The following is an 11,009-nucleotide window of genomic DNA, read 5'->3' on the forward strand; positions in this document are numbered from 1 at the left end:
GGGCAGCAATGCATTGCAGTGCAGTGTGATAGGGATGCTGTTCCAGCTGGGCCTCCTGCTCTGATCCCAATGCATGGGGATCAGCCCCAAACCAGCTCCATCCTTGCTCAGCTCTGCAAATCCTGTGCTGCAGCCCACGGCCTTTATAACCTTTATTTGGTTATGGAGCCATAATCTCCAGCCCAGCACTGTGTAGATGATCTCTTTACAATGATGCAGCCTCACTGTTTGTTGATCCCCCATGGGAGTGGGCTGTAGGCAAGGCTGTTTTGTATGCTCCTGGTACCAGGAGAGATGGTTCCTGGTGCTGGGGATGGTTCCTGGTGCTGAGGACAGTGCCTTTCTATCCCCACCCCCACAACCACTTAATTGCTGGGCGGCACCACAACAACATAATTGGTGTCTGGTGACCAGGCTGGAACAGGGGAGCTTGGCGCAGGGTTTATATACTGAGCACTTTGTGCAAGCACTGCCTTAATACTCTCCTTCTCTTTTCTCTCTGCTCTCTCTGTCAGCACGCAGGACAGATGTGGCACCACCCATCCATCATGTCCGACTGGATGCTCCTCGGGCTGATCGCCGTGCTGGTCGTGCTGCTGCTGCTCACCATCTTTGCCTTTGCTGTCTACTCAGGACTCTTCACAGAGGTGGTGGTCAGTGCCGGCTCGCCGCCCGTCGGCAGCACCACACTGGCTTACAAGTTCCGGGTGGGCCCTTATGGAGAGTCGGGGCAGCTCTTCACTGATGGCTGCAGCATCTCCTCGAAGCTCTGCTCCATTGGTGTTTACTATGACAACCCGCACACGGTAAGGCTGGGGCAGGGCAGCCCCTGATGGTCCCAAGCGGCACCTGTGGCTTGTCCTGCTTTGGTGAGCACTGGGGCTTGTGAGGTCTCCAGACCTGCAGAGGGTGATCTGTGTGCCGAGGCACCTGAAAGCTGAGGGTTTCTTGGATAATGCTTGTGGGGATGTGTCAAGTGAGCAAAGCTTGCTGTCACTGGCATCTTCTATCAGCCAGACCTTATGTCTGCTCTGGTTACAGGGCAGAACCTGGTGCTTGTCATCCCAGCTCCGTGCCTCATAGAATTAGAGAGTCATAGAATCGTTATGGTTGGAAATGACCTTTAAAATCACCAAGTCCAACCATGAACCCGTTACCACCATGCCCAATAAACCATGTCGCTACAGGTGACACACTGCTGTATTGTTTCAGCACCTCCAGGGACAATCTCAAAGTGAGTGGTCTCTTTGGTTTGCTGGATCCATATCCATACTCCTTCTCTTGTTTCTCTTGCTCTCTCTGAGCTTCCTTGTAGTTGTTTAGTCCCCTGAGTCTTCTCACTGAACTCTCAGCGGGCTCGTGGTGAGGTCTCTTGGCTGATGAAATAGCACTGTAACTGCAAAGCAAAGCAAGTTGGAACTTGCTGTAGGATGAAAGGCCTCCAGGTGGGCTTCTGCTGGAAGGGTGCAGGGCTGTGCTGGGTGCTGCCCTGCAGGCTGTGTCTGCCTGTGCATCACAAGTGTCAACAGTGACTGCAGAGGGATGGGTGGCAGAGAAGAAGCAGGCTGGGATGGCGGGAGGTGCCATCTCAATGTTGTATGCACCTGAGCTTTGATGGTTCTGCATGCATCTGCCAGGGCAGCTCAGGGGGTGTTGTGCAATCTCAGGGAGAGCCTCCTGTATTCCAGGCAGTGTCCATTACCTCCTCCTGCCCCTGGGCACCACTGACAGAACCTGTCACTGTCCTTTCTTCCCCTTCCATGTGGGACTTTTGGACACAGACAAGAGGCCCTGGGCCTCCCCTTCTCCATGCTGAGCAGTCCCAGCTCCCTCAGCTTCACCTCCCAGGAGAGATGCTCCAGAGCCTTCATCCCCTTGGTGGCTCTTCCCTGGGCTCCTGGCACTGGGGAGACCAGAACTGGGCCCAGTGCTCACAGTGTGACAGTCTGCTGGTCCTGGTGCTGCGCTGCCGAGTGGAGGCAGCAACTCCAGCTGTGGTCCTGACCTCCTGTGGGCTCCTCTGAGCCTTGGGGCTGTGTGCTCCTGCAGCAATGAAGGTAATGGGGATGGGAGCAGAAATGCAGAGCTTGTTCCTTGAGTGAGAAGAGGTTATGTGGCTTTATGCAGATTCCTTGTCATATAATGAAAACCTGGTGTTTGAGCTTTCCAGTGGAAGTCCCCTTCAGAAAGCTGCCATGTGGAAGTGATGTGGGAGAAGGACAGATAGGAAAGGTTGTGGTCCGGGCATCTGGGCTGGAGCATAGTGTGAAGCACAAAGCTGAGCTCCAGGAAGCCTTAGAGAAATGGCTCCCATTGCTGGGACAAGGCAGAGTGGGGTGGCAATGAGTTTTAGGAAGCTGGGGAAGAAAATTTATTTCAAATGCAATGCTTGCTTTGTTTCTGAAACTCTCTGCTCCAGGACTAGTTGCTACCAATACCCATGATGCTGGGAGGACCCCCTCGCTGTGAATTATGTGCTCTGTCTTCTCTTCCTTCTGTGGGTAAAGGTCCCATGGTGGAGGGCATGAGTTATGTCCCTAGCAACACAGGGATGCATGCACCAGCTCTTTCTCGGTCTCTTCTTTGCAGGTGGAGGTAGTGCTAGCCATGCTGCAGGGTTTTTCCTGCAGGTACTGTGTGAGTAGGGGAGAAGAGGCTCTGAGTGTGTCTGTGCAGCAAGGCTGGAGGAAGGCAGGGTTGGGATTTCTGTGTCCGTCCTGCAGATGAGCATCCATGGTTCCATGCTGCTCCCAGCAGCTCTCAGTCCCCCTGGGGGGCTGTTTCCTGCATCTCAAGAGCTGTGAACCCCCCAATCCACATGGGATTGATCCCATGGCTCAGACACACTGATACCAGCCTCTTCCCAGCTCCTCGGCCCCCAGAGGCACTGGGAGGGCGAGATGTAAATTGCATGATGGGCTGCTTCTGCAGAGGTGAAAATGAAAAACTTTCTCCCTGCTCGAGCCGGGCGTTTCGCAGCTCCCACAGCCCTCATTTTTCTTGGTCACAGTATCTTCTGTTTGTGCAATGCTTTGCAGCTCCAAGGGCTTTGGAGGGGAGAGGAAAGCAGAGACAGAGCCCACACTTGTCCTACTGAGGAGTGCTGCCCTGCAGTGCCAGGAGCAGTGCAGGTCTGGTGGCAGAGTGTGCTCCTGGTGTGAGCTAAGGCAGGATGACACACTGAGCGTGGGGCGTGCAAGGAGAGGAGGAGGATGTGGCACACAGCACCATTCCTGCAGGGCTGACTGGTGGCTCACTTTCAGCTTGCTGAGCTCTAGCTCTAATTTTAGTGCCTGATTCTGGGGCCCTTCAGTTCCATGCAGTTGGGGCTCTTTCTGTCTGGGTTTGTACTGCAGGTACCCCCGAGGTGGGACAGCGGGTTAGCTCCGTGTGGAACAGAAGGTTGGTGTATCTGGAATAGATGCATGTGTCAGCATCAAACCCATGGACTCTGGAAGCATTGGTCTTTGCTGTATGTGTGGCTTGTATGGACCATATGCAGTAAGTCACAGAATCACAGCACGTTTGGGTTGGAAGGGATCTCCCAGTGCCACTCCTGTCATGGGCTGCCTGCCCCTCTGCTCAGCCTGCCCAGGGACCCTCCATGGCCTGGGGCACCCCCAGATCTGAGCAGCACTGCCGGCACCTCACCATCCTCTGAGTAAAGAATTTTCCAACACTGACAGTTCTGTGATTCTGTGAAATGTTGATGAGTGGTCATTGCATCTCAGCTGTGGGTCTGGGCTCAGCCCGTGCAGCAGCACCTCGGGGCTGGGGCCGAGCCCGGTGCCCGGGGCTGTGCTGCCTGCAGGAGGCTGCGGGGCTGTGGGGCTGGGGCAGCCGCTGTGGGTGCAGCACATGGGCATGGGGGAGGGCCGGCAGCAGGGAGGGCGTTGGGTCCGAGCACAAATCGCGTTGGTCACAGCACAGGGGCTGCAGGGGATGGCAGATGTGATCCTGCGGGGTTAGGAAAGGGCACAGCAGAGCACCGAGGAGCACAAGGCAGTGAAGCGCAGCACGAGCCATTGATTGCCTGCACTGATGATGTTCTGCAGCCACCTCCATTGAGATCTGCGTCCTGAGTGCGGATGGAAAGTGAAGGGAAAGGAGGAGCGGGGGATGGAGGGGCAGGAAGCGCTTGGTGCCGGCGGGAGCAGTTCCGGGCCATGGCGGCATGGCGGTGCCGGGAAGGTGATCGGAGCTGAAGGAAGGTGTGTAACATGTCCTTGCTCTGGCTGTCAGTGAGCGGGACGAGTCGGGGCTGCAGTTCTGTGCTGGTGTTTGTTGCTGGGACCGGCTGCCTGAGCAGAATGGGGGCAGCGAGAGGGAGGTTGGACAAGCATCAGGAGCACGGCCCGGTTCTGCTGTGCTGATGGTGCTGTACGGCTGTGGGTCCCCACTGAGGGTCGGTGAGGCAGCATGGCCCCGTGTGTGTTCCAGCACGGTGTGCGGATGTGGGATGTAATGAGAGTGAGTGGATGCAAATGGAGTCAGAGGTCTTACAAGGAGAGGCTCAGGATTGGAACATGGAGAGCAGAGCTGGTGTGTCCCACGCCAGTGCCAACAGTGCCAGCAGTGCGGCCGCCATGTTAGAACCCTGGCCATGTCACCTTGGTCACCGTTGCCCCACGCAACGCACTCGCCTCTGAGAGCTCTGGACGTTGACAGCCATGTTGGAAGCCAAGAGAGCAAGGCTGGAGGATTCCCACAATTTAGGTGGGAAGATGGAGCCGGGGACTGCAGGGTCGGAGAGGAGGAGGAGGGGGCCCACCATGACCATCAGGTGGCAGACAGGCAAGCGAGCCCGTTCCCATTGCGCCTGGACCAGCTGCATGACCACCTCCGTGGAGCCCATGGAGGTAGATCCACCTCCAGATGAGCCCATGGAGGTGGATCCACCGCCAGATGAGCCCATGGAGGTGGATCCGCCTCCAGATGAACCCATGGAGGTGGATCCGCCCGTGGCACAGCTGGCCTGGCACCACACCACCGTGCCAGGCCCCACATCCTTACCATCTCAGCTCCGCCATCGCTGGTCCAGGCGCTGGGCTCCTTACTGTCTGCGCGGCCCCCGCCCCCGGCATTAGCCGGGTGGCTTCATTTAACATCAGCTCCTCCTTTGAGACCTCTGCGGGCCCCCGGTTCCATCTTAACCCTATTTCTATTGTGGATTTTAGTGTTAAGTTTAGTTGTAGTTTTAGGAGTAGGTTATTGTTTGCGTTTTTTAGTTAGGAGTAGGTTATTGTTCACGTTTTAGTGTTAGTAGATGATTGTTCCTGTTTTAGAGCTAGCTGTAGGTTACTGTTCATGTTTTAGTGTTAGGTGTAGGTTTCTGTTCCTGTTTTAGAGTTAGGCATAGGTTACTGTTCGTACTTAGAGTTAGGTGGGGTCCTACCAGCAGATGGCAGCAAACAGCGCTCACTCGGTAAGCACACGTCTGCTTTCTCACCCAATGACATGAGTGCTGCTTCATGAGTGCAGAGGTCTGTGACATCTCCGATGGATGGGATTTGCATCTTGTGACTTCTCTGTTGCATATTGTCGAGGAGCAGAGCGTGAGTGGCTGTGAAATGCAATTGGGCTTCATGGAAACAGTCCAGAGCTGTGTCTGGAGCTTCCTGCGTGGCCATTGTAAGGTAGGTGTGCCTTACTGTAAGCATGTGCTGAAGCAGTGTTGGTTAAGCACAGCTCACTCCTCTGTCTTCAACAGATCAGCTTTCTGTGCACTTTATTTCTGTGTCTGGCGTTGTAGAGCACAGCAGCAGCAAGACAGCAAACACGTCCACAACCAGGTACGTGAACATGGGAAACTTTAATTCTGTGAATAATACTGGTATTAATATTAATAAGGCAGCGGTCATGCATGTGTGATGGAGCTCAGGGATAGGTTTATTCTTGTTTGTTAAGCTCTTCCCTTATTTGACGTCCACCCGTCCTCTCTTGCTTCTCTTCCCCCCACCTGCAAGTGCAGCAGTACTGAAGGCTGAGGGCTCTTTTCCTAGGCAGGCGGGCAAAGGCAACTGAAATGCAAGTTTGCTGTCCCTCTTTGTTCTCGGGTCAGTAGGCCCTGGATATCTTCCCAGCACCTCTCTAAGTCAGCCTGGAAATGTTTGCTCACAGGAAGTAACCCCATTGCAGTGCCTGAGACTAATGATGCCTTTTTCCCCCTTACAGCACGCAGCCTCTGTGAGAGCAGTGGAGCAGCAGCTGTCTGCGCTATGGCTGCTGAACTGCATTTCTCACCACCTGAGATCCCTGAGCCCACGATATTGGAGAACATGCTGCGCTACAGACTCTTGTTTGGAGCCCTTTTCAAGCTCCTGTGTGTGCTGGCCATCATCCTGCCAGCTTTCAAGTCCCCAAAGGCAGTAAGTAGCGCTGTGTGAGATTGATAGGAATCGGCTGGGAGGGAACTGTCTGTAGCTGTTGCCTACGGCAGTGTGCCCCGGCACTGCTGAGAGTGCCGCACTTGGTTCTGTCCTTCCTTCCGCACGCCAGCAGCCTTGAGCTGCCAGCTCATCCTATCCTGCAGCTGCTGCTGCGCCCTATGAGCTGCCAGGCAGAGGGTCCACCCTCCCAGCATGGACCGCCTTGCTAGAGAGGACTTTAGGCTCTGGTTTGCATGGGATTTTTGGGAACTTGACAGATGTGGAGTTTCTAATGTGCCCTGAGGTCAGGAAGGCAATTTCCTGTGCTGGTCTCCCAAAGCTGCTCGGTCAGGTGACTTGAGCTCCCAAAGCAGCTGTCAGCCAGTTGTTAGAAAGTTCCCTGACTGTTTCCCAATTGCTTCTTGCAGGACTCAGAGGGTTTTGAGTCTAAGATGTGGGAGATGGTGAAGAAACCCAAGGCAAGTGCTGCTCAGCTGAGAAGCAAGAAGGAAAGCAAAAAGAAACAATAAGGGCTTGAGCAGGAAGGCACAAAGGACAGCAGAATCACCTGGAATGCTTCCTCAGAGGTGCACCAAAGGACACACACTGCATGGTCTGGTTTTCAGGCCTGGCCGTGCTTTCCCTTTCATGGACTGCGGAGAGGAACTAAGGAAGCTTTGTCTTTAGTCATTACCAGTATCCCGCCTATTTGATTTCATATTGAAATGTATTTTTGATGCATTTTGCATCTCTCTATTGCAAATAAAAGTGAAACAAACATTTGAATGGTGGTGCTGCCTCTTTCATTAGCTGCTCAAAATGTGCCTGGCTCAGGCTGGCAATCGCAGGGTCCTGATGTGGTCGGCTTCACGTCCCTCCTGGAAATGGAGCTGCTTGTCCCACGTTTCCGTGTTGGTGTTCCCAACTGGTGGCCTTTCAGCCCATCTGGAACTGCTGGTGATGAACTGTGAGCACCCCTTGTTCTCCGAGGGCTGAGAGAAACAAAAGCAGCGTGGGAGGAAGAAAGGTGTCCCTGCGCCTTGAGCTTGTCTCTATTCTGTACTTCTGTAGATACTGTATATCTAGAGCTTGTTCTTTGAGAATGATGACTGCTTTGTTTGATGTGTAGTTTCTGGCCCTCATTCGTCCTATTAATGCGATAGAACTGACAAACTTGTTTGTGTTTAGGTTGTTTGTATGCTCTATTTCTTATTTTCTCCGTATATGCACTGTCCCCATGATTTCCTGTGCATGTGATTAATTCACATGACAATAAACAAAAGAGACACTCTCCATTTCTTAGGAATGATGCTTAGGTTCACGTATAGATGAGCTTCTTAGTTTTAGAGGCTTCAGGCTTTGGAGACTACCTTGGTTTGAACAGCAGAAGGCATCAGTGTTCACTTCTCAGCAGCACCAATCTACAAACCTGAGTAATAGCTGCTTGTTGCTCTGTTTCTGCAGAGCCTCGCAGCTCCCCATGCACTGATTACAGCCTTTGGAAAGGCAGCCAACTCACTTTCCTTGGGAAGCCACACAGATGTGATATGATAGCCCATTGACTTTAGAGATGATTGAACAGGACTCTTTGATTAAAGGATACTGTCAGATGCGTGTCTGCCCCTCTATTATCTGGTGCTCTGTGTTGGAAGCTTGAAGCTAGCACATCTTGCTCTGGCATTTTCTGTGTGTCCTTTTCCAGTTGGCAAGCTCTGACTGCTAGAACCCAAGATGCTAAAGCAATATTTAGACTCAAATGCATTTAATGAAAGGAGGCAATCTGTGTGTGTGCGCTTTCTCCAATGAGACTGGCACTGTTCCCTCGTGTCTTTACCAGATAACTAGACTTTATTTCCCATGGCTGAAATATGATCTGTCATCTGCCCTGAAGGAAACAAGCTTTATAGCTTAGGATTCCTTGTTAGTCCAGGTGAAGAGAGCTTTGCCTTCGGTGCCCTGCCTGGATTTTGGTCTTGGTGTAAAGGCTCTGACTGTGACATTCTGACTGCTGTTTTGAGGCTTACCTTTTGTCTCGCACGTGATAAGGATGAAAATTTAGCAGAAATACCTTTTCAGTGGTTCAATACATGCTGGTGATTCTGTGATATCTTTTTCTGGTGTGAGTAATTGTTGTTTAGTGTTGGTTTTTGTCCTGCTGTTAAAATGGGGGTGTTTTTTCTCTACAAAGCCTGATTTAGGCACTTAAGCTTATAACAACCTCTGTGGTAACAGGCTGTGTGTGGATTAACACTCATCCAGAAACACATACAGAGGAAGCAGGGATGGTGCTGCTCAGGTCTTACTAAATGTAGGCTCAGCCTGATATAGATGCATTCCAGCGGAGATACCCAGCACTTACGTACTTTTGCTTTCACATAAATGCCCGAAATGAGCTGGGCATCAGCACGTTGTTAGAAAGCTCCCTGACTGTTTCCCAATTGATTCTTGTAGGACTTGGAGGGCTTTGAGTCTAAGACCTGGGAGATGGTGAAGAAACCCAAGGCAAGTGCTGCTCAGCTGAGCAAGAAAGCCAAGGAAAGCAAAAAGAAGCGATAAGGGCTTGAGCAGGAAGGCACAAAGGACAGCAGAATCGCCTGGAATGCTTCCTCAGAAGTGCACCAAAGGCAACGGACTACGTGGTCTGTTTTTCAGGCATGGCTGTGCTTTCCCTTTCGTGGACTGCGGATTGGAACTAAGGAAGCTGGAAGGGAAGGGCTTCCAATGCATTAGCAGCAAAGAGGACTTCACCTATTTGGGACTTGATATATGGCAAGAGCTGAAGACACTGCATTCCTTTAGGGTCTGTCTCTTCAGGGCCAGGGACGGTCTAGTGTTAACCTGAAATATGGCTAGAAGGGTCTGGAGAGAGGTGGTGTCGTAGCCACAGAGTCTCTGTAAGGCATCTGGAGCTTCCTGATGCCAGCTCACTGCTTGGTTTGTTTGATCACAAATGAGTCAACGGGAGGAGAACCTGCTGTGTTAGGTGCCCCAGAGCTTACAGTGGCTTTGAAGAAAAGGGTTCTGTGGTGGGGCTGCAAGTCTGCCATCCTTTTGCATACACAGACTGCCATCCTCAACTGACAAATGCATTGTGAGCCCAGGTCCAGCAGCAGTGCTGTGCTGTGTCTGTTCTCTACCAGAAGACTAGCAGCACATTTGCTGGAACCATCAGTGTGAGAAGGACCGCGTTTGCTTCTCTCCCTTGCTGTTGGTGGATGAGTCAGGTGGGCAGCATGAGGAGAACAGAACAAAGCATGCGAGACAAAAGCACTCCGAAGTTGCTTGGAGATTTCAGGACAAAGAAACATGACAAAAATATCTCACACCAATTACATATAATCTTTGTTTCAAATTAAAACAAAAGTAACTTTTTAAAAGTCATGCTGCCTCTTTCTGTTTACTATGAAAGCTTCTTGAGCTCTGTAGAAACACAGGGACATCCATGGCCTGTTCACGAGAGTGACGCGTTTAGGGGAGGCCTTTCAGCTCCTTCGATCTGTGTGAGGGTGGTTGGCTCAAACTTTCAGGCATGCGTGTGTCCGTGCTTGACTTGGAAGCAGCAAAATGTCTGCCAGAACACCTCCACCTTCCTGGAAAGAGGAAACGGTGCAATGTCTTAATTAATTTGCCTCTCATGAGGGATGTTGGCTCCAAGAGCCCCCATGGAGGTAGCAAAATAAAGGCAGTGTTTGTTAATAGGATCAGGGGATTAGATGGGGATTCAGTCGATTGATAATGGGGATTTCTGTAGGCCCCATGGCAAGTGTAGCTGTAGCAGGGAGCTGCCTGGCAGCCACTTGGACTGCAGGAGGAGCGGTGAGCTGGGTGAGCTCTGGCTGGTGTTACTTGGTTCCCTCCCCAGAAGAGGAAAGGAAGGAAAGACTGTGCGGTAAGTCCTCAAATTCCCAGGCATCTATCTCAAGCAGTTTTTCTCTTCCATTTTTGACTGTTCAAGCAGGTCTCCCTCTCTGACCACATGCTGTCCCGCTCACAATGCATCCTTGTGCTCCTCCAGTGCAAGCTGCATGATCCCTTGAGGCAGGCTCATAAGCAGCTCGTGACCCGAGTTCCAGTTTACATAGTTCAATTAAATCCCTATTAATCCTGCTCAGACCTAATTGACTTTCATTCTCATACATGTGCTTCTCTCTGCTTTAGAGATGCTCTCTGCTGATGTTCCCCACTGGCAGCAGCGGAAGAACCAAGGCTGTCTGTGAAGAGAACCAATACTTCCTTCTTGCTGCTCTGGAAGTTTTGAAGCCAAGATTCTTTCCCAGCCTGCTGTAAAGAACATGAAAAGAGCCCTTTGATGCCTGGGTGCCAGGGAGGGTCAAGGCTCCGTGTGGTGATACTTAAGGATGGTGATGTTCACTTCCTTCCCCTCAGCTTGTGGGGTTTCACTCGGAGCCTGAAGGCCCTTGTGTGGCTCTGGAGCTTTCTGTATCCTGTGTGAACAGCAGCTGGCTGCAGCCAAAGGCCCTCAGACTGCAGCTGAAGCAGAGCCCAGTTGATTCCTGCACAGCCTGGGTCCAACCCACCTGCCAAACACAGAACCATGCTGCTGTGTGAGAGCCTCCAGGCCGGAGAGAAGGATCCCAGCATTAGTCCCCCCGCTTGGCAAACCTAAACCAGCCCTAAGCT

At 52.2% G+C, this 11,009-nt stretch overlaps 1 protein-coding gene across 2 annotated transcripts; it reads left to right on the forward strand.

The window, feature by feature from the left end:
- Positions 1-4,910: 4,910 nt before the first annotated feature.
- Positions 4,911-7,154, forward strand: LOC107306924 (protein MANBAL-like). Of its 2 annotated transcripts, none has more exons than XM_085525418.1 (4): positions 4,911-5,636; positions 5,753-5,792; positions 6,175-6,368; positions 6,797-7,154. In XM_085525418.1, exons 1-4 carry the CDS (start codon positions 5,472-5,474, stop codon positions 6,896-6,898), a joined length of 501 nt encoding a protein of 166 aa, XP_085381544.1. In that variant the 5' UTR covers positions 4,911-5,471; the 3' UTR covers positions 6,899-7,154. The 2 variants fall into 2 exon arrangements, with proteins under 2 accessions (XP_085381544.1, XP_085381545.1); XM_085525419.1 differs by having other exon boundaries at positions 4,913-5,636; positions 5,711-5,792.
- Positions 7,155-11,009: the final 3,855 nt, after the last annotated feature.

This window comes from Coturnix japonica, chromosome 32 (assembly GCF_054131305.1).
Source record: "Coturnix japonica strain WE chromosome 32, WE-NBRP24, whole genome shotgun sequence".
Classification (NCBI taxonomy): domain Eukaryota; kingdom Metazoa; phylum Chordata; class Aves; order Galliformes; family Phasianidae; genus Coturnix; species Coturnix japonica.